Source organism: Gorilla gorilla, chromosome 5 (assembly GCF_029281585.2).
Source record: "Gorilla gorilla gorilla isolate KB3781 chromosome 5, NHGRI_mGorGor1-v2.1_pri, whole genome shotgun sequence".
Lineage (NCBI taxonomy): Eukaryota > Metazoa > Chordata > Mammalia > Primates > Hominidae > Gorilla > Gorilla gorilla.
Window position 1 is genome coordinate 28,537,340 of NC_073229.2, and position 17,020 is coordinate 28,554,359.

The 17,020-nt window shown below is 45.4% G+C and overlaps 3 protein-coding genes across 3 annotated transcripts in view; 2 read left to right on the forward strand and 1 right to left on the reverse strand.

Annotated features, from left to right (window-relative positions):
* The window catches only part of TMEM14B (transmembrane protein 14B), a 119,898-nt gene extending 117,860 nt beyond the window's left edge, over positions 1-2,038 (forward strand). Inside the window, exon 6 of the mRNA XM_055391305.2 lies at positions 1,907-2,038. Coding sequence (XP_055247280.1) covers positions 1,907-1,982 — 76 coding nt within the window. The 3' untranslated portion in view covers positions 1,983-2,038. The remainder of the gene's footprint in view (positions 1-1,906) is intronic.
* A 2,062-nt stretch (positions 2,039-4,100) lies between these two features.
* On the reverse strand, positions 4,101-14,015 carry GCM2 (glial cells missing transcription factor 2). The gene is made up of 5 exons (XM_004043269.5): positions 13,678-14,015; positions 9,134-9,386; positions 8,439-8,551; positions 7,885-8,010; positions 4,101-6,927 (listed from the first exon to the last, which is right to left on the reverse strand). Exons 1-5 carry the CDS (start codon positions 13,765-13,767, stop codon positions 5,989-5,991), a joined length of 1,521 nt encoding a protein of 506 aa, XP_004043317.4. The 5' UTR covers positions 13,768-14,015; the 3' UTR covers positions 4,101-5,988.
* A 256-nt stretch (positions 14,016-14,271) lies between these two features.
* Positions 14,272-17,020, forward strand: part of SYCP2L (synaptonemal complex protein 2 like) — a 91,948-nt gene continuing 89,199 nt past the window's right edge. The window contains exons 1-2 of the mRNA XM_055391285.2: positions 14,272-14,953; positions 15,823-16,099. Of these exons, the coding sequence (XP_055247260.1) occupies positions 16,017-16,099 (83 nt within the window). The 5' untranslated portion in view covers positions 14,272-14,953; positions 15,823-16,016. The remainder of the gene's footprint in view (positions 14,954-15,822; positions 16,100-17,020) is intronic.

Genomic DNA, 17,020 nt, shown 5'->3' on the forward strand with positions numbered 1-17,020 from the left:
TCTATCATCTAGGTTTGTGCAAATACAATCTGGTTTCTCCACAAGAACGAAGTCGCCTAAGGACACATTTCTTAGAATATATTCCCATTGCTAAGTGATGAATGACTGTGCTTATATTCAAAAATTACTCATTGTTTATCCAAAATTCAAATTTAACTGGATGGCCTGTATTTTTGTTTGCTAACTGTGGCAACCCTATCACCAAGGCAAATTTCACTGGAAGAAATTTGAAGCTCTCAATACAGTTTTTAATCAAGCACGTTGACTTTTATTCACACTTGAAAATCAACGTTACATCATCCAGAGAGTACATATGTTGTCTCCAGCTCCTTGTTTCCCATTGGCCCTCAGCCCATTCCAATCTGCCTCACAGAGCGCCATCACCCCATGGAAACAGGTGTCTTCACGGTCACCAACACGTTCCTTGTTGCCACACCCAATGGACGCTCATGTTAACATCTCAGCCGCATTCTGCAATGTTGACCTCCTTCTCTCTTTTGAAAGAGTTCGACTCCGGCTTCTGTGACCCCCTTCTCTGTCCTGGTTTTCTACTTATCTGGACACTAATTCTCATCTCCTCTATCAGATCCTTCTCCTCTTAACTCCAAATTGGGAACTCCTCATGGCTTCATGCAAGGATCCCCCATCCTCCTCTATACCAACACTGTCCAATAGAACTCCCTGTGACGATGGACATGTCCTCTTTCTGCACCATCCAATGAAGTAGCCACTAGCTATATATGGTGACTACACACTTGAAATGTAGCTCGTGTGACTGAGGGATGGAATTTTAAATTTTATTTATTTAATTTTTTTATTGAGAGTTTCACTCTGCCACGCAGGCTGGAGTGCAGTGAGGCAATCTTGGCTCACTGCAACCTCCGCCTGCTGGGTTCAAGTGATTCTCCTGCCTCGGCCTTCGGAGTAGCTGGGATTATAAGAATGCGCCATCATGCCTGGCTAATTTTTGTATTTTTTGTAGAGACTGGGTTTCACCATGTTGGCCAGGCAGGTCTTGAACTCCTGACCTCAAGTGGTCTGCCCACCTTGGCTTCCCAAAGTGCTGGGATTACAGACATGAGCCACTGTGCCCGGCTAACTTTTATTTAATTTTGATTAATTTATATTACCACATATGGCCAGTGGCTACCATATTGGACAGTACAGCTCTAGATTATCTTACTAGGTGAGCTACTATTGGCTTTAAAAAGCGGCTTTATGCTTATGATTTCCTGATATTTATCCATATCTCTGACCCTCCACAGAGGTCCAGGGTTATATCCATCTGATAGCTTCAGTGACTCACAAGCATTGAGGGACCATAACTGTTCTTTTCTCAGCTGCCAATACTTCAGGAATGGTACCATCATTTACTCAGTTTGTTGAAGCCGGAAACTGAGAGTAGTTCTTTATTTTTCCTTATTCCTTACTACCCACATCTAAATCATAAGTTCGTTCCACTGATGCTACCTCTAACTTACTTTTTTTTTTTTTTATGGGCACCTTATTTACTTTTATTACTTAGCAGGATTTGCCGGATAATTGCCCAGAACTGGCATATTGATCCAGATTTTTACATTACCCATCCCTTTTTGTTTCTTCCAAGCTGCAGGAGATCACTACTTGATTCAGAGGAATAAGCAGGGTTAGTCACAGGTTAGGAAATCTGCATGGGGACTGTGTAGAAAAGGTAGGAGGCCAGTCATCCCCAAGGGGCTTTTATTGGCTCTGCAAGTCAAACTCGATTGCTTAAAGGGAAGCACAGTTCCAGTCAAAGCTTTGGTAAAACAATCAGTTTCTCCAATTGTGTCTTCAGACTTCTATTGGTGCATGCAGTTAACTCCTGTTTGATATTCATGAACATTTCAGCTCTTCATGAGTCCTGCACGTTTTTTCTCTATTCCAGTGTTGCGATCTTCAAAGCTATTAGAAACGATCCCAGATGGGGCCCTAAAATGAAGCAGCATCGTTCGCTGGGGTAAATATCTGAGGTTCATCGTCTCACACCAAGAAAATTGAAGACGTGGACACACAAGAAGTGAGTTTAAGAGCACAGGTTTATGGGCGAAAGAAAGAGAAAGGAGAATAGTTCTCTCTCCTGCAGAGAGAGAGGGGCTCCCGAGTGGGTCTTCCCCAAATTACATTTTGAATCTGTCTACTTCCTTCCATCTCCACAAATACCATCTAGTCCAAGCCACTATAATTTCTTGCCTGGACTACTTGCAGTCATCTTCCTGCTTCCTAAACCCAGCTTTAATCCAGTATCCACATAGCATTGGGATGATTCCTCTCAAAACATAAATTGGATCATGCCACTTTGTTCCTTAAAATTCTTCAGTGGTGGCCGGGCGCAGTGGCTCATGCCTGTAATCCCAGCACTTTGGGAGGCCGAGGCGGGTGGATCACAAGGTCAGGAGTTCGAGACCAGCCTGGCCAAGTCGGTGAAACCTCATCTACTAAAAATACAAAACTTAGCTGGGCATGGTGGCATGTGCCTGTAATCCTAGCTACTCAGGAGGCTGAGGTAGGAGAACCGCTTGAACCTGGGAGGCGGAGGTTGCAGTGAGCCGAGATCATGCCATTGCACTCCAGCCTGGACCACAAGAGCGAAACACCGTCTTCAAAAAAAAAAAATAAATAAAAGGCCAGGCGCAGTGGCTCACACCTGTAATCCCAGCACTTTGGGAGGCCGAGGCAGGTGGATCACGAGGTCAGGAGTTCGAGACCATCCTGGTTAACACAGTGAAACCCCGTCTCTACTAAAAATACAAAAAAATTAGCCGGGCGCAGTGGCGGGCGCCTGTAGTCCCAGCTACTCGGGAGGCTGAGGCAGGAGAATGGCGTGAACCCAGGAGGCGGAGCTTGCAGTAAGCCAAGATCACACCACTGCACTCCAGCCTGGGCGACAGAGCGAGATTCCATCTAAAAAAAAAAAAATTCTTCAGTGGTTTGCCATGGCTCTTGGAATAAAATCTAGATGCCCTGTATTGGACTTCAAGGCTCTGAGCCCTGCTTTCCATTTCAACCCAATTCATGCCATACTTCTCCTATTTACACTGTGTTTACACAGTGATAAGTTGATCCCTTGTTAACTTGGCACCCATATGCATCCCTTATACCATACTTAATTTCCAAATAAAGGCATGGTAGCTCTGCCTAACGTGATGCGACTAACATAATGTAACTATCCTGCATACAACTGAACATGCGCTAACCCCTTTTCCAGAATTCAGCTTCCAGGACCTCAGCATTTGGGATTTTAATCTTTTGGGATTGTGATTTTTGAGATTTTAGACATTAGGGGTTTTGATCATTCTGGATTTCAACATTTGGGATTATGGCATTCAGGACTGTGTCTTTTGGGATTATGATGGGCACCACCTAAAATCATAAGTTTGATGTGTTATTTATATCTTTTTCTATTATACATTAAAATAAGTCAGTAACTATTGAAATATTTGTGGACTGTCTAGACTCACTCTGTACCCCATGGGATCCTTGTACCACATGTTGGGAAATGATTGTCTCAGGGCCTCCGGCATGTCTGCTCACTCCCATCCCTGGCCCTTCCTCCCCATCCTGCCGGGATTCCTCAAGTCCCACATTGGAACACGAACGCTTAGAAGTAACAAAGCTCACTCTGTGCCAAGAGCAACGCTAAAGTATAAATGCAATTTTATTGATAAAAGAGTACAATCAAAGCCAATATGATGTATTGGCTAAGAACAGGGAGATGACCTGGATTCAAATCTTGGTCTCCCACTTGCTCTATAAGTCATTTCACCTTCTCAGGTAGCTCAGGGGATAGCTGTGAGGATTAAATCAATTAATGTATGTTCAGGGCTTACAATGTCTGACACATGGTAAATACTGATATATATATATATATATATATATATATTTCTTTTTTTAAAAAAAAAATGTTCTTTATTTTTTGAGACAGGGTCTAGCTCTGTTGCCCAGGCTGGAGTGCAGTGGTGCTATCTCAGCTCACTGCAACCTCTACCTCCTGGGCTCAAGCCATCCTCCCACCTCAATCTTCTGAGTAGCTGGGACTACAGGTGTGTGCAATCACACCCGGCTAATTTTTGTATTTTTTTTTTTTTTGGTAGAGATGGGGTTTTGCCATGTTGCCCAAGCTGGTCTCTAATTCCTGGGCTCAAGCGATCCACCTGCCTCAGCTTCCCAAAGTGCTAGGATTACAGGTGTGAGCCACCATGTTTGGCCAGTAAGTGCTATATAAATGTTAGATATTATTATAGCTTGTGAGTTTTGGCAATGGAAGTTCAAAGGAAAAAGTAACCAATGAGTGTACTAAGCATCTTTCCCTTTGAAAAAAATTGGTTGGTTAGAAACTCAGAGGGGTGTACTCATACCTACTCAATCTTTTGTTAAGTACTGCATGCATTTATGATGTTGGAGTATTAGGCTTTTATGAATTAGTTGGATGATATAGAATGCTCAATGATTTAAAATGGCATCTGACTGACTACAATTTAGCTATACAAATTGATTATTCTATGCAAATTTGAGGATGATACTTCTAGGCACCCCCACCAAAATATATTGCTCGTGTAGTTTATCTTTATTTGAAAACAGAATATTTTCACTAAAGTGTGTGTGTGAACACTCCAAATGTTTTGAAAAGGCTTTCTGTTATGACAGAGTACAACAACAGGTATTTTGCAAATAAACTACAAAACAGTCAAACTATTTAATACTTGTTTTTTTTGTTTTGTTTTGTTTTGTTTTTTTTGAGACAGGGTCTTGCTCTGTTGCCCAAGCTGGAGTGCAGTAGCACAAAGATGGCTGACTGCAGCCTTGACCTCGTGGGTTCAAATGATCCTCCCACCTCAGCTTCCCAAGTAGCTAGAACCACAGGCCCACTGCCATGCCCTGGGGTCTCTGTCTGTTGCCCAGAGATGAGGGCTCCCCCTGTTGCCCAGGCTGGTCTCAAACTCCTGGGCTCAAGCAATCCTCCTGCCTTGGTCTCCCAAAGTGTTGGGATTACAGGCGTGAGCCACCTCTCTCAGCCAATTTAATAAGTCTTAATGTTTCATAACAACTGTTTCCCAGGTCATAATACGAACAATTTTTTTCCTATTTCTGTTTTGAAGTAAGGCAAGAATTAGCTTCCTTACTTTAAAATGTCCTTTTTACATTTAATTGAACATTATCAATTACCTTTATGAAGAATAACAGAGGAACTGTAAAGCTGTATTTCAGCAAAACATTTTAATTCTAATTCTGAAACCTAATCAGAAAAAAAATGTATTTAGTACAATGATAATCCATTAAATACAACTCATCATTGTTAGGCTGTCTCTGTTATGGAAACTATCATGTTATGAAAAGGTTATGAAAAGGTTAGGAGACTATCATGTTATGAAAAGCTAATATTGAATCTTTTAAAAACAACTGAACTTTACCATTGCTAGAGATTTTTTGAAAAGCTGTAGATACATACGTTGGAGATAAAACAATCAAAATTACTTCCTGAAGCTAGTTTAACAGGTTCTAAATGCTAAACAAAAATTTCATGAAATGACTCAGGCGATAAGATTGTAAAAATTTCTTCCTGAAGCTATTTTGGCAGCCTCTAGGGATGTGAAATTCCCTAAGGTGCTCTAATGGGAAAAGTCCTAGAATAAGAACCAGAATCCTTGACTTCTACTCCTGCTAATAAGCTAAGTGAACTTAGGTCAGTATTTAACCTCCTTCAGTTTGCTTATTTGTTCATTTGAGAGACTCACACTTTCCTCACTACTTCTATGTATTGTAGCCAGTTTCAAAATGCTGTGTGAAATTTCCCATATTATCTAATCATTTCCAACTGATTATTTTCTCAGTTACTCAGCATTTTTACTACTATCTGTGTTTCTTTGCACACAAGGTGAATCTCCCAACTCAATAAGAGATCATTGCCATTTCACATTTCCCTGCCTCCTGCCTGCATGCACACTGCTATTATGTCCCCTGGACTGTCTTTCAAAAATCCTCATTGTTGTAGGTAAAGAAGGGACCCACTCTGTCTGAGTAACTGACTGCAGAGCCCAGCCCAGACAGACACACATCCCAAGTCTCTGCTTCATCTGTCCTAGAGGAAACTGGCTCGTGGGGAATAGCCACAGTGGGTCTGATGGCCAGGCAATCTCCTGCAATTTTCATAGGAAGTGGCCCTGAAGGAGAGGCTGCCCTGGTGACTGTCACCGGAGGACCCCAGGGTTCTGGATAGACAGACATCCCAGTATCTTCAGGAGCATAGTTACAGCTCGAAAGGCTCTTCACCTCCCGCACACTGTCACTGTATTTCATAGCAGGGGGCTGGTAGGCCTGGTAGGACACTTTAGTGGTGGTGGTGATCACGGTTTGTAGGGCAGGGGCACCTGGTGGTGGAGTCGTGAGGTACCTGCAGGGAAGCTCTGGGTTATAATAAGGGCAAGTGGCCATGGCCTGAAACTGCCCATGGTTAGTCCTCTCCACAAGGCTGGGTTTTCCAAGAGCTGTTTTCCAGCCATGCTGTTTGTTGGTGAAATCAAAGCTTCTCTCATAGCTGCTGTATGAATTGACATTATATTGTAGTGTGTTCAGATGAACCCAGTCTGTGTCATTAGGGATACTGGTGGAATCCTTATAAAGGGTGGGATATGGGCTTGAATTTGTATAACCAGGGTTTGCCAATTCATAGCTGCAAGGTGGCCTAGGCAAATAGATTCTTGGGCTTGGGTATTTCTGAAAGGGTGGCATTTTGTCTCCTTGAAAGGTGGCTAGGTCACAGGTAGCTTTGTAAACATCAGACTTTGGGAAGGAAGGGCAAGGCTGCCCTGGAATAGGGAAGCTGGTTTCAGTAACTATATCAAAGTCTTCTGGATTTTCCAAGGGAGGTATGTTGCTGAAATGACCACTGCTGTCTTGATTTTCTTCTGCCTAGAAAAATGATACAAACATAGACACATGCTATGTAAATCGTGTGGACACCCTCACCTGTAACAATAGCCAAGAAGTAAGTAAAAACAGACATCCATGTGCTGGGCTCTGTGTTGTGAACATGGCACTGCTCAGGTACGTGATTTAAGCACGTGGTCCAGGGGTTGCTAAGCTTGGGCTCGATCAGACATAAATACCAACAACTGAATGACAAAGGTCCATGGTAGCCAGGTAGGATGCTTCTGAGTGGCAGATGGTCCTGTTCTCACCTATACTGTGTTCCTAATAGTGGAGACTTAGGAGCCACACAGGCCCGGGTTCAATTCCTGACTCTGTCCCTCACAAATTGTACAAGCCACTTAACCTCTCTGAGCCTCAGATTCTTCATCTTAAAAATGGAACTTAATAATAGTAACCTCATTATAGGGTTTCTGCAACCATTAAATGTGTGAAACTCTTAGACCAGTGCCTGGCACATAGGAAGTGCTGGAAAATGTCAGTTTCTGTTATCCTTACACTAACACTCTGCCTGCTTGGCGTGCTTTGGTTGAAAAGCCAAACTGAATTAAATTGCGCAGAGAAATTTTATCCATTCTTGTGGATGAAATAATGGAAAGGACCCTCTCAAGGGTGCACTGTTAACTTCCTGTTGGTAGGCACATATTTCTATCTTTATTATTGTTGCATAATCGCTCTTATATTAGGATGTCAGCTCAGCACACTGACATATCAGGACTGTATCATTGCCTGTAGAGACTGTTGCTTTTTGTTTTAAGGAGAAGGGATTAGAAACCCTGTCCAAATGTTGATTTAATGATATTTTGTTACAGACATATAATGTTCACATGAAATCAAACCCTTGTAATTAATGTATGACCTTCATATTTTGCATAATGATCAGCGTATCTTGGGATGAAAATGAGCTGAGACCACTGTGCACTATCAGCTCCCTGTTACCTCGGATTCTCGAATTCTCTTTTTCTGGGGTTGGTAGAAAGAGGCCATTTGTCTCTTGATGGCGCTTCTTCTAGCTTCTGTCTCTGATTTGCTCTCTGGTCTTGGATGATCATGAACTCCCTTGGCCTGCGATAAGGAGAAAATGAATCATACATTTGTGCCTCTAAAGGAAGCTGACAATGTTGCCCAAAAATTGATCATGCCTTTCCCAACATCTCAAGTGTTTAGTTTTGTTTCTTTCAAAATGACAGAAAAAAATATTCTTGAACAAATAAAACAGGCTCAAAAATTGACATCTGAAAAGATCACCTGCAATCCCTTCACCCTATTAAAAGAACTATAACTTGGTTTACCATCTGTGGACCTTAAAGAGCACAAAGTAGTGAGTGAATTTCTAAGCTCCCGCTAGGTCCCTGGGGAGGTCCAGCACCTATTTCTGGCCACTGGGGCTGTATTTTGTTTGGCCCAGGGTTCCCAAGGCACACGACAGGTGGTTTGGCCTTTGTGGTCTGATGAAAAGTATCCATCACAAATTGTGTTCTCACCTGACCTACCTGAAAAAAGATCGCGTTGCCATCAAGCCGCCAAAAGTTGGTTACGGGGTATCCGCTGTGCCCTCGACAAGGAATCAACTCCAAAGCAGAATGACAGTTAGGGCATGCCTTCTCTGCAAAGCCCAGAAGGGAGAAATATTAACCCTGACCCCAGACCCTTCTGAAGGAAGAAGGGGAAAATTAGCTGGGAACAAAGAACTCATGCTCGGGCGCGGTGGCTCACGCCTGTAGTCCCAGCACTTTGGGAGGCCGAGGCGGGTGGATCACTTGAGGTCAGGAGTTCAAGACCAGCCTGACCAACATGGAGAAACCTTGTCTCTACTAAAAATACAAAATTAGCCGGGTGTGGTGGCTCACGCCTCTAATCCCAGCACTTTGGGAGGCCGAGACAGGCAGATCATCTGATGTCGGGAGTTCAAGACCAGCCTGACCAACATGGAGAAACCCTGTCTCTACTAAAAATGCAAAATTAGCCGGGCGTGGTGGTGCATGCCTGTAATCCCAGCTACTTGGGAGGCTGAGGCAGGAGGATTGCTTGAACCCGGGAGGCGGAGGTTGCAGTGAGCTGAGATTGCACCATTGCAGTCCAGCCTGAGTGACAGAGTGAGACTCCATCTCAAACAAACAAACAAAAACAACAACAACAAAAAACTCATGACTCCAAGGTCACCCTCTCCCTGGCCCCATGTCCTCACTCTGCTGTTTCAGCCGTGCCTTGTCGCAGATGGCCGGCCTCAGCTGCAGGCGGGAACCGTCGGGCAGGGTGCAGGCCTGTGTACACACCACCACACCCAGGCACGACTTCTTGAGGATGTGGCCATTGTGGTTGTTGGTGTTGCGCATGGCCCAGCCGCTCAGGTGACGCTGTGCCTTCTTCTCATCGCTGCTGTAGATGAAGCGCACGTAGCCGTCAGGCCACTCTCGGAATTGGTCAAAGAGGGCCAGCTCCTGGAAGAGTGCAGAAGGAAGGGTGGTCAGTGTATCCAGTCCAAACTGCACACATCATGCTCTAAAATTTCTCCAAGCACATTAGGATATAAACAGGTTCTTTTTAAATCCAGTAATGTCAAATTCCAAAATGCCACTCTTTCTGTGTAAGACTTCCTGACAACCAGGTAATAATTAATGTTTATATAGTGCTTATCTGTTAAATGCTATACATGTATTAGTTCATCTAGACTTCAAATTATAGGCAAACAATTATTTCCAATTTGCCGATGAGGACATGGAGGCCAGAGAGGTTAATCGACTCGCCCAAGGTCACATCACACAGCTAGCAAGATCTGGCTCTGGGATTTGCACCCTGGCAGTCCCATTCCAGAGCCTGTACTTCTTACCACTGTGTTATATCACTTCTTGGTGTGTTTAAATGTTGAAAACATTTTTAAGTTAAGTATCAAAGTACCAGGGGAAAAAGTGATTGGAATGTTCTATCACTGAAATAATGCAATTTAACTGGTAAATATCTTTAATAAGTCAGTGCATTTTCTTCAAAAGCACTTGGCTGTCTATGCCAAACCCATCAGTCACATTAGCAGTGGCACCCAGAGTAATGTCAGAGAGGAAAGAACTGCTTCCCTCCCTACTCTCAACTTCGTTCTCCAAGTTTAAAAGGGTACTGCAATGAAGGACTTAAGCCATGAGCTTTGGGGTGTGGGTGAGCTTGTCTGGCACTGGACTGCTCCCCAGAGCAATATGGGACTGTCATTCTCCTCAACAAAGAGCCACATGGCTGAAATAATAAGTTGTATCTAAAATACTGAGCATTGCCTTAGTATTCATATTTGGTAGTCTTTGTCAATTTAATGCATTATTTACACTGCTATAAATGTCACTTTTGCATATAAGTTTCATTGAAAAATCACCCTTTACTGAGCACTTTCCTTTTTCTTTTTTTTGAGATGGAATCTCACTCTGTCACCCAGGCTGGAGTGTAGTAGCATGATCTCAGCTCACTGCAACCTCCGCCTCCCAGGTTCAAGTGATTCTCCTGCCTCAGCCTCCTGACTACCTGGGACTACAGGTGCATGCCACCACGCCTGGCTATTGTTTGTATTTTTAGTAGAGACGGGGTTTCACCATATTGGCCAAGATGGTCTTCATCTTCCTGACCTCATGATCACCCACCTTGGCCTCCCAAAGTGCTGGGATTACAGGCATAAGCCACCATGCCCGGCCACTGAGCACTTTCTTTTATGTAATGTTTAGGGCTGCTTTCACAATACAGTGCAGAATTGAATATTTGGAACAGAAACAGTATGACCTGCAAAGCCATATTATGCAATATATATAATTCTCACAACATCTTTGCAAGATGGACATCTTTACTCTTGTTTACTAAATAAGGAAGTGGAGGTTCAATAGATAACCTTCACAGTGGCATAGCTGGAATATAAACAGAAGATGGGTAGCAGCCAGACCCAGTAGCTTTGCTGGTGTAATAAAGGCTCGGAAGAGTGTATCATAGCAGTAAGCCATTTGCATCTCCTCCTCACTCTTGCCACTCAGGAAAATTAGATCAAACATTTGCAAAGCTGAAGTATTCACAGTTGGAAAATTCAGACTTGTATACATCATTAATACTGCACATTCTAACAGTAATAAGGTTAATGGGTGATTTTGTTTCCAAAATTACAAAGATATTGTTAAAATCATTATTACTACCATAGGTATTATTTATCTTTTCTCTGAAATATTACAATTGACATAATACGTCAATGTAAGGTAAGTCACAAATGAAATATATAATGATGTACTATCAACTCCAAGCTTATATTAAATGCTAATATCTTTGTTTTAAAAGTGAATATTTTAACTTAAGGATCTTAGTAACAAATTGACAATTTTCCAGCAAACAGCATTTCTTCAGCTCTCCCTTAAGGATGTAGACTAGGCCCCCATGCCTCACACGAGTTACTGAGGTAGTGACCCTGGCAATGAAGCCACAGAGATTGTATTTTTAAAATCAGTACAAGAATAGAGGATGTCAAGGATTGGGTTTCACTTGCTCTCAAGTGTTGGCATGTTGTGTGTGTGTGTACACACACACACATAGACACTGAACCTGATCGTAGACCTGGAGGAGAGTTTGAGATGGTTATCTCACTCTACCACTTGATGACAAGTGAGTAAGTAGCCTGAGACTAAGGCAAATTCAAGGACTCTCTCAAGGTCATACAGGTAGTTTAACTTGCTCACTCGGTTAGCCAGAGCAGAAATGCTAAGTTTCTTCACTTCTCCATGTCCCAGTGTGCCTGGCCCTTTTGAGATATTACACACATGCTTCCTGCTTAACAACCAGTCCCCTAAAAAAAAAGTTCATATTGACATGGGAAGTCTAGCAAATGCTTGAGAGATGAACCATAATTACTTTACTTGGATGTGACTTTTCTAAAATGCAAGATATGATTGTTTCCTGTGAAGATGTACATGGACAGAAACAGAATGAGATGCACTTGCTGTACTGTGGTCCACTTTCATGAAAATGGTACCATGTGACTCTAAAGTAGGCAGACTTTAAAACAAAGGAGTGGGCCAGGCACGGTGGCTCACGCCTGTAATCCCAGCACTTTGGGAGGCTAAGGCAGGTGGATCAGCTGAGGTCAGGAGTTCGAGACCAGCCTGACCAACATGGAGAAACCCAATCTCTACTAAAAATACAAAATTAGCTGGGCGTGGTGGCGCATGCTTGTAGTCCCAGCTACTCGGGAAGCTGAGGCAAGGGAATGGCTTGAGCCTGGGGGATGGAGGTTGCAGTGAGCCGAGATCGTGCGATTGCACCCCAGCCTAGGCAACAAGAGCTAAACTCCGCCTCAAAAAACAAACAAACAACAAAAAAAACCCCAACAAACAAACAAACAAAAACAAATGAGTAAAACACACCTAACCTACTACAAATATATGGATCCAAAAAAGTGCTGACCTTTATGAGAGGCGACACAATGTTGCAATGAATTGCTATTCATCTGAACACCTATCAGACACATTTTAGTTGTGGACAAAATGACACATCTCTTTTATCCCTGTGCCACAACAATGCTGGAAGCCCACATCTGCAAATGGTTGGGAAGCAACTCTCATTCTACACCCCCCATCCCCTACAGCCAGGACTTCAACGTCACTCAATTTTGGCCCAAACCAGTGTGACCAATCATAATTGGTCATTCTCTGGAACTGGCTTCAAACCACCCACTTCATTCACCACTTCATCCACCCCAGTCATTCTTTGGACTTGGCTCCAAACCATTTTTGCTTTATTGAAATAAAGCAAAATACAACAAATTCACCCTAAAAGAATGATGATTTGCTTGTCATTAGAGAAGAAGTAAGTTTTGGGTACACATGGCCTTGTTGGCATGACTATGGGGCCTCCTTCCTCCGAGCAGTTAGGGAGGTCTGAACAAATTGCTCAAGTCGGGCTACTTGTTTTAAATTTAGGTCATTAGATTCACTTTACAGTTGTACCTCAGTTTTGCTGCATGAGAAGCAGTGGTATTTACATCTGCTTAGATTTTCTCCATAGCTTCCTCACGGATTTAAAGTAAATGAATAAGGAGAGAGGCACCTGATTTCTACCTTGGTTAAAGGGAAGTGAAAGGACAGGCGTCCCGCTCTCCCCAAGACTGGGAATGTGGAGACTGACCAACATTTCCTGCTGCTTTGCGTGTGACTTCAGGCAAGCACAAGGAAATTGCTGGGAGAAGACACATTTCTTCTTCTTCTTCTTTTTTTTTGAGACGGAGTTTTGCTCTTGTTGCCCAGGCTGGAGTTCAATGGCGCGATCTTGGCTCACCGCAACCTCTGCCTCTCGGGTTCAAGCGATTCTCCTGCCTCAGCCTCCCGAGTAGCTGGGACTTTAGGCATGCGCCACCACGCTCGGCTGATTTTGTATTTTTGGTAGAGACGGGGTTTCTCCATGTTGGTCAGGCTGGTCTTGAACTCCCGATCTCAGATGATCCGCCCGCCTCAGCCTCCCAAAGTGCTGGGATTACAGGTATGAACCACAGCGCCCGGCCAAGAAGACACATTTCTAAACCCAACTCAGCCTTTTGTAGAGTCCAGTTTTCTTTCTACACTTGAGAGGGCCTCAGAAACCCAGAAATTTTGCGGGTATGTGTGTGTGCGCGCGCGTGTGTGTGTGTGTATGGTCCGTCCGCAGACTCTTCAAGAACTCGAATGCCATTCTCCCTCCTTCGGATGGACAGCGCCCCGCGTGCCCGCACACACGCGGTTCACTTACCTGAGGCATCTGCGGATCGTTGATGTCCCAGCTGAGCTGCATCCCGTAGGAGCACACGCCGACCGCTTCCTGCACCGCGGCCGCCGGCATCTGCCCAACTCGCTCGCGCTTTCCGCCCAGGGTTCTGAAAAACAGAAGAAAAAAGGACAGGTGCGCCAGGTGGATTTTTTTCCTTCTCTTTAAAGAAGAAAGTGGGGTGTGTGAAGGGGAGGTGCAGAGACAGAGAAAGAGAGAGAGGTTGTTTAGAAATCTGGAAGCTGGGGACAATGGTTATGGACCCGGGCGGGGCCTTGTCCTTGGCCGCGGTGCTGAACGGTCTCCACCCGAACGGCAGCATCGACCTCTGGCAGCTGCCCCCTCCTTTATAAAGATACACCTCCGGGGGGCTCCGCCCTGTCTCGCCTACCTCGCTAGCGCCCACGCTCCAGGGGCCGGTCGCCCCCTCCACCACAGTCCCAGGAACGGAGGTGGAGGTTAAACTCAGCCCTGGAAGCAAATGGAAGCTGCAGCCAGAGGGTGGGGGTGGAGAGGGTAAGTAGGAATGTATCCTTTAAGTTTAAAACCTTATTATTTTCTTCTTTTCTTTTCTTCTTTTTTGTCTCACTCTGTTGCCCAGGCTAGAGTGCAGTGGCGCCATCTCAGCTAACTGCAACCTCTGCCTCCCAGGTTCAAGCGATTCTCCTGCCTCAACCTCCCGAGTAACTAGGAATACAGGTCCATGCCACCACCCCTGGCTAATTTTTGTATTTTTAGTAGAGACAGGTTTTAGCCATGCGAAACCCTGACCAAGCTGGTCTTGAACTCCTGACCTCAGGTGATCTGCCCGCCTGGGCCTCCCAAAGTGCTGGGATTACAGGCGTGAGCAACCGCGACCGGCCTATTTTTTTTTTTTTTTTTTTCTAAACGCTTCCAGCTTCCCTGATTTCGGAAAGGGGCTTAGATGGAGGCTTTCCAGCAAAGTCCCCTGAGAGCCAACACTCAATTCCAGGAGAGCGTGGGAACCGTGCGTGGGCCCCTCTGCCGTCCGCCTGCGCCCTAGCCTGAATAACCGCGCCCACGCCTCCTAGTTAGGGGTCAGCCCATTTTGGGCCTCCACTGCCGGCTCTTCCCCTAACTATTGTGAGTGTCTCGGAGTCTTCGCTCTGCTGTTTGGGACGTGCCAGGGTGCGCCAAGCCTCCGCGTATGCTCGCGAGCCCAGGCGCCTTCACGCTCCCGGGGACTTCGGAGGGACCTGGCCCTGCAGGAACGGAGTCCTACAAAGTGAACCTGGAGGAGGTGGGGGGCGGAAATGAGCCGGGGGTAGGTGGGAGCCTGGGGTAGGTGGGAGTCTGGGAAAGGAGGGAAAGGGGAGAGGGGAAAAGTCCCCAAGAACTTGCTTTCTCCACTGCTTTGGCTCCCTCTGGGTCTCAGCTTCCCTATCTGTTTATCTGTTAAATAAGAGGTTGTGGTTCGGCGAGCTCTCAGTTGCCACCCACCCGAACACAATTTTTTTTTTTTTTTTTTTTTTTGAGACGGAGTCTCACTCTGTCGCCCCGGCTGGAGTGCAGTGGTGCAATCTCGGCTCACTGCAACCTCCGCCTCCCAGGTTCAAACGATTCTCCTGCCTCAGCCTCCCGAGTAGCTGGAACTACAGGCGCGCCATCGCGACCAGCTAATTTTGTATTTTCAGTAGAGACAGGGTTTTACCAAGTTGGCCAGGATGTCTCGATCTTTTGACTTCGTGATCCGCCTGTCTCGGCCTCTCTAAGTGCTGGGATTAAAGGCGTGAGCCACCGCGCCCGGCCCACAACTCTTAAAAAAAAACTTTACTGATATAGTCTTGGAAATATCACGACGAAATTGAATTTACTCCATTACAGTCTTGGGAGGCTTTGGAGGACTAGAGAATCGCGGTGGTGCGGGGATGCGCAGGACAATGTGGGTTCTCCGGGGCTGGGACGAAACCTTCTTCATCTGAGCAGCCGATTCGCCCAGGGCTACTCCGGCACATGGAGACCCTCAGTATATATATATAAAAAAAACAAAAAAACAAAACAAAACCGATTGAAGTGACTAAAGTCACTCTTTGACTACCCCAAGGCCGGATTCTTGGCGGCCAGGGAAAAGTGCTTCTGGAATTTATTGCCCGCGCCCTTGTTTTGCAGCTGCACGCTTCCATTCCCAGCCCTAGCCAGAGAAGAGGAGCCAACTCCTCACGGCGGATCCCTTGATAGAGGAGGATGAACCGAATCCATGATCCTCCAGACCCGGGAAGCAACGCACCCTAGGCCTTGGCACCGCAAAGCCCGTGCTGAGCACACGGACGGGTGCTGCCCGGGACTCGGCCGGGAGGGCGCCCATGCCAACGCCTCTTGCAGGATTAGTGCCTTCGGTTGGCAAAAGGCGGATAAAGGAAGAGCGAAACCACCTCAGGAAGCTAAGGTCCTGTCCTTTTACTTCCCTGTCCTTTTACTTCCCCTGTCCTTTTACGCTCCCTGTCCTTTTACTTCCCCAGCCAAAGGCACAGTGAGGCTTGCTTAGAAAAGTCCATCCCGCGATTGGGCGCAGTGGCTCATGCCTGTAATCCCAGCACTTTGGGAGGCCGAGACGGGAGGATCGCTTGCGCCTAGGAGTGCAAGACCAGACTGGGCAACATGGCGAAACCCTGTCTCTTCGAAAAAAAAAAAAAGCCGGGCATGGTGGCGTGTGCCTGTAGTCCCAGCTACTTGGGAGGCTGAGGCGGGAGGATCGCTTGAATCCAGGAGGCAGTGGTTGCAGTAACCTGAGATAGCGCCGAGCCTGGGCGACAGAACGAGACCCTGTCTCAAAAAAAAAAAAAAAAAAGGAAGGAAAGAACGACAGAAAGAAAGAGAGAGAGGAAGGAAGCAAGGAAGGAGAAAGAAAAGAAAAAGAAAAAAAAAAAAAGAAAAGGAAGTAAAAAAGAAAAAGTATCCCAGTCGGTCAGAGAAGCCTGCCAGTGGCAGCGGACCAGCGAACTCTGTTGGGGAGAAAGGCCAACTTTGAGCAGTTCCTCGCGATTTTTTCCTCCTTTATCTTCTAGCTGGGGTCCTCCTCCCAGTCAAAGCCGAAGGGTCCTAGCAGAAGAAAGTGATTTGTTCATTCCCAGCCTCCTTTCTCCCGAAGTTCTCCCCTCCTAAAAGGTCCTGTCAGTCAGGGTTTCTGATTAAAATCACTCTCAAATGGTCGCCACTGAGGTCTAGTTGGGAACGAAGAGATGTGTCTACTCTTCACCCACGAGTTTCATTCACAGATTTTTCATCTTATTAACTGTCTGCCAAAGGTCCCCGTAACTCCTGTTGATTCAGTTGCTTTTCGTGTTGTTTTGTCTTCCAAAATTGAATG

Excerpts from the sequence above, each read along its gene's own strand:
- GCM2 (XM_004043269.5), bottom strand. The coding sequence starts at position 13,767 with ATGCCGGCGGCCGCGGTGCAGGAAGCGGTCGGCGTGTGCTCCTACGGG. Across the intron at positions 9,387-13,677 it reads ACGATCCGCAGATGCCTCAG|GAGCTGGCCCTCTTTGACCA; the intron begins GTAAGTGAACCG and ends GCACTCTTCCAG. Across the intron at positions 8,552-9,133 it reads GGCACGGCTGAAACAGCAGA|AGAAGGCATGCCCTAACTGT; the intron begins GTGAGGACATGG and ends TGGGCTTTGCAG.